This window comes from Ictalurus furcatus, chromosome 18 (genome assembly GCF_023375685.1).
Source record: "Ictalurus furcatus strain D&B chromosome 18, Billie_1.0, whole genome shotgun sequence".
In the NCBI taxonomy this organism is placed as follows: Eukaryota; Metazoa; Chordata; class Actinopteri; order Siluriformes; family Ictaluridae; genus Ictalurus; species Ictalurus furcatus.
In genome coordinates this window covers 13121758-13141386 of record NC_071272.1, presented here as the reverse complement: position 1 = coordinate 13141386, position 19629 = coordinate 13121758, and the positions used below count along the sequence as shown (strand labels likewise).

The 19629-nt window shown below is 39.2% G+C and overlaps 1 protein-coding gene across 1 annotated transcript; it reads right to left on the bottom strand.

Annotated features, from left to right (window-relative positions):
* Positions 1-4170: 4170 nt before the first annotated feature.
* On the bottom strand, positions 4171-12658 carry si:dkey-175m17.7 (uncharacterized). Its single transcript, XM_053648231.1, has 4 exons — positions 11718-12658; positions 5619-7744; positions 4747-5052; positions 4171-4555 (listed from the first exon to the last, which is right to left on the bottom strand). Exons 2-4 carry the CDS (start codon positions 7726-7728, stop codon positions 4290-4292), a joined length of 2682 nt encoding a protein of 893 aa, XP_053504206.1. The 5' UTR covers positions 7729-7744; positions 11718-12658; the 3' UTR covers positions 4171-4289.
* Positions 12659-19629: the final 6971 nt, after the last annotated feature.

Here is a 19629-nt window from a genome sequence, read left to right as displayed (position 1 = left end):
CCAAATGAATACACCATACCATCCAACTGCACACTACAGAGTGTAGCATGGTCACTGGTAGAGATGGAGGGGCAATGTAGAAAAAGCACACCATGCATTCAGATTATTCCAGACATCCACAAATATTTGTATACACCACTATCAAAAGAGTCACCGAAAAAAATCGCCAACATATGAAAAAAGAACATCGTCTTATGAGAATCATTATTTAGCAGTTTAGCAGAAAGTTTACATGTAAAGTATAAAGATACAGCAATGAAATACAACACTGTTGACAGGTTAGATGGACTAACATTACTTCATGAAGGGAGGCAGGGAAGGTAAGACACCAATAATGGGACAGCACTTAACACAGTCATCCTCCAGGGTGCCTTTTTTCCCTCCAAAAAAATCATTACCAGTTCATAAAACCATAAAAAAATAAAAATAAAATACTTAGCACAATATTGTAAATAAAAAAAGGGGCATAACACACAAATAAATATATACTCACAGAAATAGACACTGACTTAAAAGTTTGAGTAAATTATACACATAAATTTTCATTTAGTTGTTCATTATTAGGTGCAATAAACACATATGTAAGAGATCAATCAACACACAATAAAAAGTACACTTCAAATGGTTCCTATATGAACATTACACGTGAGAAATGTGCTCACAATATGTATCTTTTTCCCCCGCAATGTATGGAAGAGCAAAACTCTGTGGCATTGACAAATGCATATATATATTCATTCATTCATTCATCTTCACTAATGGTGGATTTGGCACCTGTGCCAGTGGGAAATACACCCTGGATGGTATGCCAGTCCATCACCGGGTACCATGCACACACACATATTCATACCTAGAGGCAATTTAGAGTAGTCAATATACCTATCAGTTTTGGGGAGGTGGTAGAAAACTGGTGAATCCAGAGGAACCCGGGGCAGACATAGGGGAAACAACATGGGAATCTCTGTAGAGATAGTAACCATAAACTTACCCTAAGCTCAGGAGCCAAACTGGGACCCTGGAGCTGTGAGGTGGCAGCATACATAACCTGCATACGCTGTGCTACCAAGTTTGGAATATTATTAATGATTAATTAATGCACAGGCCTAAGGTTGGCATTTCAATTAAAAATAGAAGGAAATATTTTCCACATCATCTGTCTGTATGTCTTGCACCGACACAGTGGACACTGCATGAATAAATCTGAACAATTTGAAGATATCGTAATGTCAATTTCCTCTCAACTGTTAGGCACTACATTGACTGTTACTATATCCTGACCTTAGTATTATAAGTTTCTATCTAGATTAAGTATGAATGGGAGAATATTATGAATTAATACTAAGGTCACTATATAATATTTTGGCATTTATGTATTTACCTACGCAGGGAGGAACCACTTGCAGTTGTACATGTATAGGAAAATGCAAACAAAGAGCAAAGTAGAATTACTTACTGTACAATAATACAATAAGTGCCAACAGGAATATGTCAAGAAATCATATCAATACAGATGTCTTGGAACTGTTATCCAAAGTACAAATATTCAAGTTTAAATTCTTTGTTGTCCTCAATATCTGAGTATATCAGCAGCATCCATGTCTAGACTGAGATTGGTCTGATCTCACAGAGCACTTTTAACTCACTAAAACACATTCAGTACGCATCACAAATTTCCTTTGGGGAACAGGAATTTGCCTAGCCATACCAAATGAAGAAGCAGTAAGTCATTAAACAAAAGCACTTTTGTTACAGTTAGCTTGTGAGAATCAAACATTTTGAGGCATACATACAAACATAAACACACAACACACACTTAACATTGTTGGTTTTTTTTGCTTGTATATTTAGTGGATCCATGTCCTGGCCCAGATGATTTGCACTGGAATGCAAAGTGGAAATCTCTGGGGAGAGTGGCTTAGTGATGACATGGCAGTGGAGGGTGAAAGCGCATTGCTTCAGCCAGGCAGATAAAAGCTCAAAGACAGCAGACAAAATCCCCCCCACCTCTGCGCACCAAGACAGATGAAGGGAGACTTCAAGGACTAAGCCTGAAAACTAGACAATATTCAGGAAGAAGAAAGCTTATCACAGTGAACTGAACAAAGCCTGGTCTTTTTCACAGATTACACTCCCATATTTGAAAAGTTGAAAAGAATGGTGCATAGTATCATAAGAGCACTGTTCAAAATCTATAAACTAAGGAGAGAATGTAAACAATGGATCAGAGGGTAAGAAAGGAAGAATTAAACTCGTGGACATTTTCCATAGCTAATCATCAAAGGCAGGTAGTTTGCCTCCTCTCCTGATTTATTCAAATGAATGCTATGAAAATGAATGGCATCAGAATCAAATAAGCAAAGTTGATTTAAATAGCAGTTAGGGTAGGTATCTAGAGGGCTGGATTAAGCACGAATAATAGAAAGCTGTGGCTTATATTATTATTATTGCCTTTTAAAATGTACTTTTAACTGGATTTTCTAAAACCATTCATAAGACTAACTATCCATCCACCCTGCTTATCCTATGTGGGGCCACGGGGAGCATGGAGCCTAACCCAGGGAACTCTGGGCACAAAGCAGGGGACACCCTGGTTAGGGGGTGCTAAATCATCATAGGGCACAATCACACACGCGTACACAAACATTCACACACTATGGACAATTTGGAAATGCCAATCAGCCTACAGCGCATGTCTTTGGACTGGGGGAGGAAACCGGAGTACTCAGAGGAAACCCCTGAAGCATAGATTCGAACCCCCCAACCCTGGAGGTGTGAGGCAAACATTCTAATCACTAAGCCACCGTGCCCCCCTTCATAAGACTATATTACCTATAGCTAATTCACATTGCTGTTCCTGGTATGTATGAATCCAGTACCATTTAGATTAATTCAAGTTTTGCCAGTCATCTATAGGTGGAAAAATACAGACAATGATTTTAGCTGGAGTCTGCTGTTTTGACTGAAAAACAGAATCAAGATCTGTTTTAAAAATAACTTAAAATAAAATGAAACTTATTCAAGCAAGCTGTGGGCATTTAGATTCAGAGTGACAAGCATCATGGTCAAATTAAACAATTATTAAATTAACCTTGTTGTTTGTTTCCATTCTACTAAAATGTAAAACGATGGACTTTTTGCTCATCTCTGATCATTCCCTTCTTGTTTTGCTCATATCACACTATTTGATTTAGTACCTTTAACACAGTAAAACAAATATATACAAAGTGCTTAGAAAAATAAAATCTATACTTGCACCCTCATGCCTACTGAGATTTAAAAAATAGACAATAGTTCAGAAATTCAATTAGAAAAGAAAAATTGAACACAATCCATTAGTGTTTTTAAATCCACCATGTATTAAAAGCACAGTATTGGGACTCTATCTCTCTCTCGCACACACTTTCTCTCTCACTGTTTTGATTCTCTCTCTGTGTGCATGAAAAAAATCTTGCTTTTCATACTCGCATCTAGTATCTCAAGTTCCATCTAAAATATCCATTTGTGCAAGTGTCCAAGCTGGAATAATTCAATTCAATATCTCCTCCACTGTTCATGCATTTCTATTGCACGTTTCCCACACAGAGGTTTCTAAAAAGAATGTAAACCACAAATGTATTAACACAAGTGGCAGATGATTCAAATGACAAAAATGCTAAATAAACCTTTGTGTGTGGTAATATTTGTCAGCAGCTAACTTGGCGTTAACTGGGATAAGAAAATAAGTGCATTGAACCCTCTACTGGATAATATGTCTAGAAAAGTTCTGTGCACAGTGGAGAAGGTGTGAGAAATTTGCTACAGTTTTCGGGTCTGAGAAATTCATCACTTTGTGTCTTTTTCTGTGCTTGACAGTACATTTTTTTGCCCTTGCATTGCATTTTCTCCCTGTCTTCACTGTTGTATACATTGGTTATGTCAATGAGGGCAGGTTGATAATACGTAGAATACAATAATAGTTATAATGTATTACTATGTAGTAGTTAACATTATAAAACTTGGCACATTATTATGAGCACAGTATCACTGTGAGGTTGATTATACAAACACCCATTTGCCTACTTCTGTTTAAGTGCTATAATTATGCAATAGAAATACTTAAAATACTGGAAGTACATCATTTTTAAATTTCCTTAGAATACCCTACTGCATTATCCCCCAAATGATTTTTATTCAAGCTTTTTTTTTTTAAATGTCCCCAATAAGCATGTTGTAAACCCATGCTTTCTTTGCCTACTTCATTTCTTTCTATTACTTCCCTTTTTTTAGAAAAATCTATTGTTCTAGATCTTTTAGACTTGTGTTTCCAGGCCACTCAGCTTGGGAGTTAAGATTCGAGGTGTAACACCAGAGTTGAGATCTCGCTCGAATTCCAGTAGCTGTCCCATGAAGTTGAGGTTGGGAGACACCACTGGTCTGCGACTCCGCACATATTTATAAGCGTCAGTCATGGTCATGAGGGTGTGCTTCATCAAGTAAGCAATCACGATAGTTGCTGAACGAGACACGCCTGCTTGGCAGTGAATCAACACACCTCGGCCACTCTGATGAGCCTCCTCTGGAAAATAAATGGCACAACATACATGCTACTCATTCACTGATTATTTCAATGGATTCTTCAGGTTAGGATTCATTAGTGACACACAAAACAGGCATTGAGCCAAACACACCAAAAATCCACAGAACCAGGCACAAAATACAAGCTGGATCACTGTGGGACAAACTATGTCTATCCAAAAATCCACTTACCTATAAACTCAAAGACCTCCTCAAAATATTGTCTGAGATTCTGTTTGCTGTTGTCAGTAGCAGGTAGACGCTTGTAGCGTACCAGACCCGTGTCCAGGTGATAGAGGGGCAGATGGGTGGTGACATTAACCACATAACTGATGTTCAGTCGCAGCAGCAGGTCCAGGTCCTGAGCATCTCTTTCATTCCCCAAGAAAAGGAAAGGTAGAATGGGGCTAATTACCGCGTTCTCCACATCTGGAGTCATTACACTCTCATCCGATAGAGATGCAGGGAGGGAGGATGAGAGCGGAAGGGAGAGGTGCACTGACAGAGAAAAACAGAACCCTTTTCATTATCTTGTCCTCTGTGTGAAATAAGTGCACCTGTTGTGCAAGTGAGCTAGTAATTAGGAAAGCAAGTGGGAGGTTGTAAAAGAGAGAACATCATCCAAAAGACACTCCATAATATTTGCTATTACTTTCATCCATGTTGCACATTATATTGAATTTTCATTAGTTCTGAATATGGCTTTGAGCATCCTGTTATATAATTGTAATGACATACAAACAGCAGAAGGGATTAGAGCACAGAGAAAGTAGAGCAGATGAACATGGGAAAAAATAGTTATTGTATGTGTTTACAGAACTTTGCAAGAATATATCATTTTACTCATTTGAATCATTCAAGTTTGTATTTACATCATCATGCTGCTCCATTCTCTTTTTTCTTTTAACCAAGCAACAATAAGCAATCATTACCCTCTGGCTTTTTTTAAGCAACACATTTTAATAGCATGTAAATGTGAAGCTGAGTTCCTTTCTGACACAAGAAGGTAAAAATGGGAACAAAATCACGAGGTACTTACAAGAATCCTAAAAAAACACTCTTACCTCTCCTCTTCTCCTCTTCTTGCTCTCTATTGAATGAGTTAAGAACCAAATGGAGTGACTGAGCAGATGGTAAGGAGTGCCCACCCTCCCAATCTCTTCCTCTTGGTTTGGGCTTGATCAGGCTGCCAGGGGCTGATGGTGGAGGGGAGAAGGAGGGTGAAGACTCAGGAGTGAGAGAGTGATGGGAAGGGGACCTTGGAAACATATCATCTAGACCATCATCATTTCCCATTCCAGCATCACCTTCCTTGTTAAAGAGCCTTTTCAGAGAGTCTTGGCCTGGGTCTCTCCTGTGTCCTGACCCCATGAAGTCCAAAACTGCCATCTTGCCTTGCTGGAGTCTCCGTCGTCCTGCATGGTCAGTCAGTTGGGAGCGGGTAAAATCTAGAAGATTACGGCAATCTAGAATGACTGGACTGGTTCCATTACTGGTACTCTGGTCATGGCCCATATAAGAGTTTCCTGTTCCCATCCTCATCCCTACATTATGATGGTTAGGTTGGGTTTTAGAGTGAGTCATCTTTTTTGCAAGTTCATCAGGCCAAATTGTGCGCACGCTGTAATCATCGTCATCGTGTTGGTGCCCTCCCATGGTATATACCCCAGCATTATGGGAAAATCCAGGAGGCTTCCCTCTGTGAGGGTTAAAAGTCACTACTATAGGATCACTACTGCAGTAACTACAAGAGCTACCTGCCTGGCTTGCTTTGGGGTTGCAGCCACTGACACAACTTTGCAGTGCGCGCAAAGGAGCAGATGGGGAGAATGGGGCACAGGGTAGACAACCACCAACCAATTTTTTGCGCAAGGCAGCAGGACTATCAAAACCTCCACTTTCCCCTGAACAGGATGCACAGCCCAGGGGCCTTAGAAGGCCCGTCCGGCACTCTGACACAGTGCTGTTGGATGAAGAGGTGTTTGTGGTTGAAGCCGTGGACAGACACCCTCCTAATTTCTTCAATCCCATGGCACCGTCACCTGTGTTGTTTGAACTTGCTCTTTGGCCTCGGGAAAATGAAGAAGATGGGCTTCCAGTACCTCCTTTGCAGCCAGCTGAGCGGGTTCTCCCTCCTCTACAGCATACCAGCCTCCAACAGTCACAGTTGAATGGACGAGAAAAGTCAATAGTGCAAGTGTGATCTGGGCTAGGGAAGCCGTCACAAGAAGACGTTGGAGATAGTGGCAAGCTTTGGAGGATCTGGGGGTGTGTTTCTCTGATACGTGAGGACCGGGTTTGACTGACTTGAGGGAAGGAAGATGGGGCCCAGAAGGGGACAGAGTTTGGGGTCACCTGATAGTGGGTGTTTAGAATGGAGGTATGGGCTGATTGGGTAGAGCTAAGGTGATGGGATAGACTGTGTGGCTTGGGAGGCTGATGGACAGTACCCAGTTTGGAGTTTTCTTTGTTACCAACAGAAGGCACGTCCCTGTAGTTGGCAGCTGCAAAACGTGGATTTGATAACAACTCTTCCTCTTTTGTCCACCTAGATTTAGATTGTTGTCTTTGGGCTGGAACAAATTCCAACACCCCACCGGGTGACACTGTGAGGTTGTTCTGATAGTGGTTATTATACTGTGCCTTGATCTGGTGCCTCTCAGTGGTGTCTGAAGACTTTCCTCTGAATTTTCTGTCACTTTGCCCTGGAGCTAAGTGTGAAGACACCCACTGGCCTCTGCTCTCTCTGCCACTTTCACCTCGAGTCAAGCTGCTACTGCACCTTGTGTCTGAATGTGTCCCTCCTTTGTCCACTGATACTTTAATGTCAATGGTATGAGTGTGCGTGTAAGGTCTGGGACCCAGAGTCACAGTCCCATTGCTGTGACAGTGACTAGGGATCCAGCTGCTGTCCTCTGTACTGCCGCCTCTCTCGCCCTTGGCTCTTTGCCCATGGAGTAAGGGCCTGTGCCTGCATTCCAGTGACAAAGTGTTAGAAGGTAAATGGGGATGGGATGGAGGAAGTTGGGTGTGTGGTAAGCGGGGTGTGGGCTCGTTGCGGGTGGTAAGACGTGAGGAAGACTGAGAGGTGGCTGGTGGTGAGGCCACGCACAAGCCCAGGCTTTTAGGCCGCTGAATTACCACAATGCGCTCGTCAAGTGGGAGGGGAGGCATCTGGGGCTAGGCAGAGCTGCATGTTTGAAGATCAGAGAGAAAAAGACAAATAAATGGCAGGTAATTCTGATATTCGAGTAATTTTATGTTATACATGATATTTATGTATTTGCTCAATGTTAGTCATACCACACACAAAATTGTAAAATTGTGATGAGTACCACACAGAAGCTTATTGTAGCTTCTGTTTGTCATCCACAACCTTCCTGTTAATTTTACACCATGAAACAAACAAAAACAACAACATGCTATCTTTTAAAAATCAACACCAGGTTATTATGTTTTAGCAGTGGCAACCAGTATCATTAACAATCAGCATTTTGTAATATCAGAAGTGTGTAGTGGATGGGAGAGTGGGGGGAGGGGGGGCAGGTTCGGAGTGGAGGACTGGGAGAACAAATATATGACATTGATATGACATTGTTGACTCAGCTACAGACCTTGTCTGAGGGACAATCATGCAAAACTGCACTTCAGATAAACACATACACTCCAAGACAGTCATCACACCATGCGTTTAATCCCACATGCATACATCCACGCACTGAGCCTGGTGATGGTATCCTCATCCTCTTTCTTTTTTCAGCGTTGCCTTTTTCTGCCTGTGGTGAAGGGGGTGATAGTTTCATTGACCCAGATTTTCTAATGTAACATATCACTTTGATCACACACCTCGTATGTACTATCACTCAAAAAAGTACATTTGTAAAGGCTATTTATATCACATTGGAGAAAACTTTTGTAGCATCAGCATATGCATGCTTAGAACGTATAAAACAGCCTCTGCATGTTTACCAGTTACACACACATCACGTTTCATATGCTATATACTGTATAAGTGACTGTCTTGTTTACGTACCTCCTGTTAATTCTTGCCAGAAATTCACAGATTTAACAGAATTTTCATACTTCTAGGACAACAAATTGCTGTGAAATTGGAACCTGGCTGGTTAGTATTGTAGTATGTGACAGCAAATTTATTATATGCAAGAGTAACTAATTATGTGATGCTTTGTAGCTGTGTAGCCTGGTAGTAATGAGCACCATTAATGGTAACATTAATGATATCTACGTAACTTTAGCTAACTATATCTTACCCTGACTATTAAATGCTAGTCCATTACATAGCAAGGTAGATTTTTTAAATTAAAAAAATCTTGATTTTTGTATTTTCAGCACTCATCTGTCCTCATTATCATATACGACAGCGCTGTTGATCCCTTTTCTTTAATAGCATGGCTTGCACAGCAGTTCCAGCTGCAAGGTTTATATTAATGTGCTTGTTCTAATGTGCAACCGTTTCTAAAGTGTCAACTTACACAGGGCCTTGTATGGTGAAATATGTCTGTTGCAGGGTGGACAATGTCTCTTAAGGTTAAAATCAAAGCAAATGAATGATCAAATGATATTTGGTGAGTGTCAATATGATGTCCAAATGCTAATGAATGCTATTGGTGTCTTGGTCATTTAGCTCACCTAGAGCTCCACTACTAATTTTCATTTAACGCATGTTTGTTTTGCTTAATAGTGATCTAGAACTTTAGCTTGGGAAAATGATTCTGACTGTTGTTCACATGACTTGTGTTTCTTGACAGAGAACCACATTTGGGATTTTGAAAAACATAGGTGTCTATTTTGAAATAGGAAAAGCCCTAAAATGCTACTAATTGTTTTCTAATAGTTTTCCAGAAGCTGTTTGAGCAGCTGCTTCGAATGAAGTGGGCAGGACAGATATGACTATTAAAGACTGGTAAAGATAAGTGTATAAAGAGCTGGTAATAATGTAATAAATGTAATATAATGTAAGTACTTAATGTAATATGTACTCATATCTTGTAATGTACATCGTGTGAGGGGAGTACTTTGATTTTGAAGCACAAATTGTCTTGGACTTGGAGCAGCCTGAGATATCTGCTTAATGCATTAAGATGGGAATATTTAGATGGTTGTGCATGACTGCATTCCCTGCAGTCCTCCCTGTTGAAGTGATAATGTTAAAAAATTAAGAGTCTGCCCACTAAATTTTGCTGGGAGCATCTGGTGAATTATATTTTCTAGCAGAGGCTCATTGATTGACATGCTTATATCGTGTTTCATCTTGCTTGGGTACAAGAAGGATCTGGAGAAATCTGGCAAAACTATCCCATGTCAAAAAATGGTAAATGATTTTAAAAAAGCAATTCTTTTGCTTATTTCAGTAAAAAAAATAATTGTGACTTTTCATTTTCATTATCATGGATACATTTCTCATTTCTTTTCTCCTTACAAAACAAAGTTACAGTATGTACGTGTAAGATTATTATGATGATTTTTTTTATTATAGTGTTACTATTCTACTGTTATAAATAACAGCTTGTCAGGATAATGTTAACAGATAATATAGCAATGTAGATAAAATGCACTTTTAAATTTAGGTCATTTCAAATCATATTCAAAATCAGAACAAATTTATAAAGGTACCAAATGTGTGGATTTGTATTATGTCTTTTAAAAATTATTGTTGAAATGGTAAACACTGGAAATGGAAATACTCACTTTGGTATCTTCAGTTGATGTCAATACTAATTTTTATTGTTTATAATATATTTTGCCATTTTCTTTTTTCTTTTTTGTTTTCAAGATTTCACAAATGTACAATTCTTTCAAAATATGTTTTTGGACCATACCTTAACTTGAGATTCTATACTTAAACTGATGTGACCTACTGAAGAAATTCAGTACATTTACCTTTGAAAACTATGATTAAGTTGTATGAGTGGGGTTTTTGGATGATGTACAGTCAAATAACAATTGGAAGTCACAATATACTGTATAGTGTAAATTCACAGTGAATGCCAGTAAAGTGGATTCTGAGCTGTATAGTAATTATGTGCTCCAGCTACCTGTGAAAATATTGTAATGCAACATGGTACATTTTAACAAATAAAGACAAAACTGTTGACCTATAAACCTATAGATAAAAAGAAAGGAAGGAAAAAATAAAGAAAGAAATTGCATTACACTCTTCTGTAACAGTCTGTCTATTATTATTATTACTATTATTATTATTATTATTATTATTATTATTATTATGTCTTTATTTAAAAAAAACAAAAACAACTTATTTTCAGGTATGTCCACTCACTGCAGCTTAAATCCCTCATGGAAAGTCTGCGTCAGTCTCAGGCCTACTCAGCATCTATGTTCATCCATTTACTCAGATGCTGTAACTGCAGGTTACACATCATCTGCCTTTGTTCCTGCTTACTCTTCTGTAGTAACAAATGTCCAGATGACATGCGCAGTAATGTGATAATGATAAATGAACGGGAAACTAGATAACGAAATAATTTGGTGCACTGTCACCCATCAATGCATTTTGGATAAACAGCTGCGTTTGGCTATCATCCTTGTGCACGACTGTTCCTTTGTCCCAGGAACTAGGCTACTGTTATTGTCCTCCAAAAACTGCCATGCAGTTGTGATCAAGCATATCCATATGCTTTACTCACAGTTTCAGCACCATAGACATCCGTCTATGTCCTGGTTAAAGACATGAACTGATTGGACTGGAGCCCAAAGGATGTATCATCTGGGATCCAGTAAACCAAAATGACTGGTTAGGCCATGCTGTCACATATGTGCCCTGATGCATCCGGTAACAGGTCTCTCTCTCTCTCTCTCTCTCTCTCTCTCTCGTTCTGGTTATTATGAGGAATATTCGACCTCAAGATATTGCAAAATTTGTTCTAGCTGTGTTGGGAGTAGGCTATTCCAGCTGCGCGTTTATGCGCTTCTTTGCAAGAGGGATGGTGTGATGTGATGTGATGTGAGGTGAATCTCTGGGATAAACAATAATCATAAGCAGTCATGCGGGCCTGTATATGTTTAAATCTCAAAGAAATACACTTGTTATCATTTTTCGGTTTAATGAAAACCGAGCCATGGCTATGTTCGTGGCTCAGACATGCAGGAATAGAAATAAAAGAAGCAATTAAAAAATTACTCACATTACTGGTAACCTACGTCCGCTGTATTGTCATTATTTCTCATTGACGCTCGTGCTTCTTCTCTAGTGATAATTCCGCTCCGATGCATGCATGCTTACATAGCCGTATCTAAATCTGCGTGCTTTTATGATCTAAAAACAACCACGCAGTAGCTATGTTTATGCAGATCTCTCAGTTACAGTTCGCACATGCAGGATAGGCTGTTTATGCACAGCATAAAAGCATGCAGTCACCGCGGTCGATTGTGTGAGCTCACAGCACAATTGCACTGGAGTCGCGCATCTTGTGCAACGTGCGTGCGCGCGTGCGCGCGCGTGTCTGTGTGTGTGTGTGTGCCTGCGCATGTGTGCGCGCGAAGGCGGGGTATCCAAGTAGATGACATCATTCTGGCCCAATGGCAAACAAAACAAATGAAATTGGGGGAAATCGGATTTATGTCACATCAACCATCTAACGCAAAAGCAGAACCTAAGAATCCAACCGTGTTATTTCACCGGGATCACGCCCAATAAAAGTCTATGACACAGTCTTATACACATAAGCATCATTAATACCGCACTGTATGTATTATAATATTGCAATGCATTGTTTGTGGTAAATAAAGCCATGGCTTTCAAAATAGCCTCCCTGACGCAAAGGGTCTGTCATTAATTTAGCCTATTTATTCACATTACAGTGATGGAGCTCACTATGAATTACTATCAAAGTTATTACTAATTAGTATATATCCATCCATCCATCCATCCATCCATTTTCTATACCGCTTATCCTACAGGGTCACGGGGAACCTGGAGCCTATCCCAGGGAGCATCGGGCACAAGGTGGGGTACACCCTGGACAGGGTGCCAATCACATACACATTCACACACCTATTCATACACTACGGACACTTTGGACATGCCAAACAGCCTACCATGCATGTCTTTGGACTGGGGGAGGAAACTGGAGTACCTGGAGGAAACCCCCGTAGCATGGGGAAAACATGCTAGTTAGTGTGTGTGTGTGTGTATATATATATATATATATATATATATATATATATATATATATATATATGTATATATATATATATATATATATATATATATATGTTTATTAGCCTAGTTGTTGAATTGAATGGGGTGTTCAGCAAAACAACTATGTCAACATGAGTCTGACAGCCATTTTAATAAAACTGCAAAGTGTTCTGTTTGATGCAAAATCTTTTTCATTGGCGCTTAAACATAATGTAACTGGTTTTGGTTAGAAGGTTCAGCAATAAAAAGTTCTAATGGCAGCAATATGATTCCTGTGTTATTCCTAAGTACTTGGCTAATTCAGTTCAATTCAATTCAATTTCATTTGCATGGTGCTTTTAACAATGGACATTGTCACAAATCAGCTTTACAGAAATTTATAAATTCAGTATAGAAATTTTACATTTAGAAGTTTATCTCTAATGAGCAAGCCAGAGGCGACAGTGGAAAGGTAAAAAAAAAAAAAATAGGAAAAACGTGGGCATCCATCCAGCCATTTTCAGTACCGCCTATTCTACACATTATCACGGGACACTATTCCTGGAGCGTATCCCAAGGAACTTGGGGCACAAGGCAGGGGATCCAACCCATTGCAAGGCACAATCACACACACATTCACACACTACAGACAATTTGGAAATGGCAATCAGCCTACAACACATGTCTTTGGAAAGGGGGAGATAACCGGAGTACCCAGAGGAAACCCCTGAAGCACTGGGAGAACATGCAAACTCCATGTACACAGAGCAGAGGCGGGATTGGAATCCCCAACCCTGGAGGTCTGAGGCTAGCCAATAAGCCACCGTGCCGCCAAATAAATCTGATGCAGTACTAAAGGTGTTTGTAATGTGTAATGTAATGTAATGTAATGTAAAGGTGTTCTCATTTGTAAGTCGCTTTGGATAACAGCACCTGCTAAATGAATAAATGTAAATGAATAAATAATTGAAGGTTTGTTTTATTAGATTTTATTTTACAATGGAAGTGGTTCCTGGTTGCAAAACTGGCTGTGTAAGCTTTAGTCCAAAAAGACCTAAGTTCACTCTTTAGGGGGAAAAAGTTAGATAGAACCCTTAAAGGTTTTAACTAGAATAAGAGGCTCCCTAACAGAGAAGGTTCCAGGTAGAACAATTTTAGAAAGCTAAGAACCAATAACTATCCAAAGTACTCTTTAAGAAACCATTTTGAAGAGTAGGTTATATATTTGAATAAAAAGATCGACCATTTTGACCAATTTCTCATTCTGAATCACATGCCTAGTGCTATAGGAACTGATCAAATCCGTATTTATTTTTGCTTCAAGTTCAAAAGGTTGCGTAGGATACTTCAGTATTTTATGTTATACTTCTCACACCAGCAGAGAGCAGCAAAGTGTATCACGTTAGCACAAAGTGAAACATGGAACAACAGCAAAAAGATAAGAACAAACTGGTTAATGACAATGGGGTTCCGCGTTCTTCTTAATACTGCTCCTGCATTTCCGGCTCGTTCACTATGCTCACAATGGTGATATTTTACGGAACAAGAGCTCCCGAAGAGCAATGTCACTGACAGTCATCAGATACTCTCAAAGCCCCTCCATGCAAGCTGGAGAAATGCTTCAAACTATGTACTTTGTCATACATACATAACTACGGATGAAAGAAAATGCCTAATTTACATATAATTTATTTAAGTAAGTAAATAAATAAATAATAGTAATAAGAAAACAAACAAACAAACAAATAATAGTACAGGACAAGTTGCTGTCTCACTGTACTTGACAAATGTAAACATTGCTGCCGGAAAAGTGAGACCTGCATTACTTCAAATGGAAATGATTCATAGCACTGTATGCAAGTGGCTCATTAGACCAACCAAAGCTGCAATCACATGATCTGTCCACTTTTCTATTAGGGACCTATTAGGGTCAACACAAATCTAGATATCTGTAGATATCTACAGTTAATGCACTTCTTCAAGTGATTCACTAATAAACAAGATGATTTGCTTGAGTCATAACAACTTATTTTTGTATGTTGTGAGACCAAAGCCACAGACACTTATATTAATGAGGATAAGGAAATAGGTCAAATAATCACTTAGACATTGGTAATCACAGGGTAGTGAAAATGGAATTAAATGGTGAGGAAACTCGTTTGGAAACTTGTTGTAACTGACTTGTACCTCACTCATTCCCTCACTTCCTCATTCACTCACTTTTCACAGGATTTTCCACAAGAGACAGCCATTAGGACCCTATTTGGGTGGCTCAGGTGGTAGAGCGGGTTGTCCACTAATCCTAGGGTTGGTGGTTCGATGACTCCACATGCCGAAGTATCCTTGGGAAGTGTTCAGCAAGACTCCCAATGGCAAGCTAGCGCCTTGCATGGTAGCTCTGCTATGCACCATTGTGGTGTGTGTGTGTGTGTGTGTGTGTGTGTGTGTGTGTGTGTGTGAATGGGTGAATGAGAACAAGTGTAAAGCTTTGTAGAACCGCTAAGGTTAAAAAAGCATTATATAAGTGCAGACCATTTATCATTACCATTTACCATTAGGAGGGGACAGCGGTAATACAGAAGAAATGGGGAAAGGGTGTGGATGGTGTTGGAGATTGTGGGGATGGTGATGGAGTGTCTGGGGACGAGGTAGGCACTGCAATGTCCCCAAATGTTTTGATCTTCACCTGAGCCAAAACAGCACATCCCTGTAGATTTTGGATTAGTCTATTATATCTTTGGCCTAGGTACAGTTAAATAGGTTAAATTAAAAGGTAAAGATAATGGGTTTGGCTATGCCTGGAATCATTTATTTAGATAATCTATGTTGGAGGTCCTTGGAATGACTACAAAGTTTCTTTCCATGGCAGGAAGAGCTATAGCGCTTTAACAACAGACATTGTCACAAAGCAGCTTTATACAAAGCCGGATGTATAGATGTAGATTTGGATTCTTAATGAGCAAGCCAGATGTGACAATGGCAAGAAAAAACTCCTTGAGACCACATGAGAAATTCATCCTGTGAGGAACCAGACTCAAAAGGGAACCTGTCCTCTTCTGGGTGACACCCAATAGAAAAATTCATTTTCTGCCAAAAATATTCTTTGATGTTTCTACTTTGAGAAAAATATAATTGTCTATTTTTTTTACCAAAACTATGTTGGAAAAGTATTTATTTAGGTTACTTTCCAACTTTACTTTGCCTGTATGCCTGCAAAGCTCACAGTGGGCAAGAATTAATTAACATATAAATGCGTCAATGCATTTTTTTTACTCAGGTGACGAGGCAGAGACTGATGTGGATTATGCTGCTAATCAAAGTGATTACACATATCTCATTGAGAACTATTTATAAATTCTTTATAAATTCCCCAGGTCTCAGTCCAATCAAGCATCATTGGGATGTGCTGAACAAACAAGTCCGATCCATGGAGGCCCCACCTCATAACTTAAAGGACAAGGATCTGCTGCTAATGTCTTGCTACCTAATACCACAGCTCACCTTCAGAAGTCTTGCGGAGCCCATGGGTGCTTCTGAATACTTAAATTGATGCTTCCTCGTTTCCTTGCTCCTCCGTCCTCCATCTTGAAGGGCGTATCAATTCTCTAATTGCACCGCAAGGAGGCGAGGAGCGAGGAGTGAGAAAGCATCCAGAGGAGCTAGGAGCAAGGATACACAGGTGTATCCCATGCAGAAGTGTTTCTTGTCAAAAACCTTGACGCACGTTTAAATTCCCCTCTTCCTTTACATCTTCCACAATCACAAACAAAAAGTCCTTTGATGATGTGATGTAATTTTGTGTGAAATCTAATTAAATAATAATATGCTTACAGTGAGTATTGTAATTAATTGATCCTTGCATGTTTGGATATGCAAAGCTGCACAAAAGATGCGATAATTTATGTATTGTTTATACATTCATTGTTGAATAACCCAGACATTTCACATACTATCAGTGCATTTTGCTTTATTAAGAATGTTGTTATTAACCAAGCTGCAACAACATAACGGCAGATCCCTGAAGCGCAGTCATCATTAATTGACATCACTTTGAAGCGACGCTTGAGAGAGCGAGGATATTCCATTCGACGCTTCAAATCCTCTCTCTTTGCATCTCATCCTTGCATCCCTCCCTCAGGTCCCGAGGAGGTGGAGCTAAGATGCAAGGAAAAAAATCGAGGAAAGGAAATGAAGGTGCACAAATAAGAAATGAGAAGCACCCCATGCTCCGATGGGGCGGAGCTGTTATGGTGGCACAAGGGGGACCTACACAATATTAGGCAGGTGGTTTTAATGTTATGGCTGATCGGTGCTAGATTTATTTCAGTGCACTCGTTCTAGTATATTATTGTTTCTATAGTAACAACTTGTTCACAGATATTTGTATGTCAGATGACTCACATAATCTAAGGCTAACAATGAATGGATTTAAAATTCTATTGCTATTTAACAAAGAAATACATGTAATACAGTAGTAATTGAAAGATTGTGAACCCTTTAGAATTTTCTATATTTCTGCATAAATATGAACTAAAACATCACCAGATTTTCACACAAGTCCTAAAAGTAGACAAAGAGAACCCAATTAAACAAATATGACAAAAAATATTATATATGCTCATTTATTTATTGAGGAAAATAATCCAATATTACATATCTGTGAGTGGCAAAAGAATGTGAACCTTTGCTTTCATTATCTGGTGTGACCTCCTTGTGTAGCAATTACTGCAAATAAATGTTTGCGGTAACTGTTGATCAGTCCTGCACATCAGCTCAGAGGAATTTTAGTCCATTCCTCAGTACAGAACAACTTAAACTCTGGGATGTTGGTGGGTTTCCTCCCATGAACTGCTTGTTTCAGGTCCTTCCACAACATTTCTATTGAAATAAGGTTGGTCAGGACGTTGACTTAGCCATCCCAAAACATTAACTTTATTCTTCTTTAACCATTCTTTGGTACAATGACTTGTGTGTTTAGGCTCATTGTCTTGCTGCATGCCTCACTTTTTCTTGAGATTCAATTCATGGACAGTAGCTTTCTCCTTGCAACCCTGTCATGCACACAATTGTTGTTCAGTGTTCTCCTGATGGTGGACTCATGAATATTAACATTAGCCAATGTGAGAGAGGCCTTTAGATGCCTAGACGTTACCCTGGGTTCCTTTTTTACCTCATTACATGACTATTACACGTTTTGCTCTTGGAATGGTCGACCACTCCTGGAGAGGGTAATAATGGTTTTGAATTTCTTCCATTTGGACACAATTTGACGGTGGCTTGGTTGAGTCCAAACTTTTTAGAGATGGTTTTGTAACCTTTTCCAGCCTGATGAGCAACAACAACTCTTTTTCTGAAGTCCTCAGAAATCTCCTTTGTTCGTGCCAAGATACACTTCCACAAACGTGTGTTGTGAAGATCAGACTTTGATAGATCCCTGTATATTAAAAACAAATAGGGTGCTCACTCACACCTGATTGTCATCCCATTGATTGAAAGCACCTGACTTTAATTTCACCCTCAAATTGGCTGCTAATCCTAGTGGTTCACATACATTTGCCACTCACAGATATGTAATATTGGATCATTTTCCTCAATAAATAAAATGACCAATTATAATATTTTTGTCTCATTTGTTTAAGTGGGTTCTCTTTGTCTAATTTTAGACAAAAACTGATAATGTTTTAGGTCATATTTATGCAGACTTATAGAAAATTCTAAAGGGTTCACAAACTTTCAAACACCACTATAAATATCATAGATATGGTGAATTTTTCTGTTATAAGACATTTATGTAACATTTATGAATGGAGTCTTGAGTGTCAGTAATTTGTAACAGTCAGTAAGTTTTCACAGTCAGGCTGTTTCACACTACCCTGGTGTGGATTATATTTTTCCATAACAAAAGAGTCTGATGTGTGTTATTCCTTAAATACAATATGGTAGGTAATGTTCTTTTGCCATTAGTAGATTAATTTAGAAATATAGAGTTAGGTCTTTAAATGTGATTTTCTCCCTTTTTACTTTTGGGGGTAACTAGACTTTGTGACACGATAACTTTACGAGTGATTGAGATAAACTTGTTCAGGAAAGCCTGCTGTTTCCAGGACTATATAGTAAAAAATGGCAGAATTTCACTATCTGAAGGGTTTTCTCAGGCTGCCACTTGCACACTATATGGCCAAAACTATGTGGACACCTGACCATCACACTCATATGTTGGCCTTCTTCAAACTTTTGCCAAAAACATTGGAAGCACAGTTGTATAGGATGGCTTTGTCTGCTGTAGCATTAAGATTTCCCTTCACTGGAACTAAGCAGCCCAAACACGTTCTGGAATAACACTGCCCCTGTGCAAAAAGTGAGGTCCATGAAGACATGGTTTGCCAAGGTTGGAGTGGAAGAACTCGAGTGTCTTGTACAGAGCCCTAACCTCAACCCCACTGAACACTTTCAGGATGAACTCGAATTTCCACTACACCCCAGGAGTCCTCGCTCTCTATCAGTGCCAGATCTCAACAATGCTCTTGGGGCTGAATGGACAAATCCCCACAACCACTCTCCAAAATCCAATGGAAAGCCTTCCTAGAAGAGTGGAGATTATTATAACAGCAAAGGGAGACTAAATCTGGAATGGGATGTTCCAAAAGCACATTTGGCCATATAGTGTACTGTTTATACAGTATTTATGTAAATCTCAGGCTTCCACATGATATGATACAATTTTTAATCTTAAGGAAATGATTTGATACTTGACAATTTCGATGAATCTTGTATGATAGATATGATACAATTTCAATTAATAAGCAACAATTATATATTTTTTGATACCACTGAATATGCTATGATATGATACGTTACAATATGATGCGATTTATTAGCCTCTGATCGATATGTGATAAGCCTTGTTCGGAAACTGG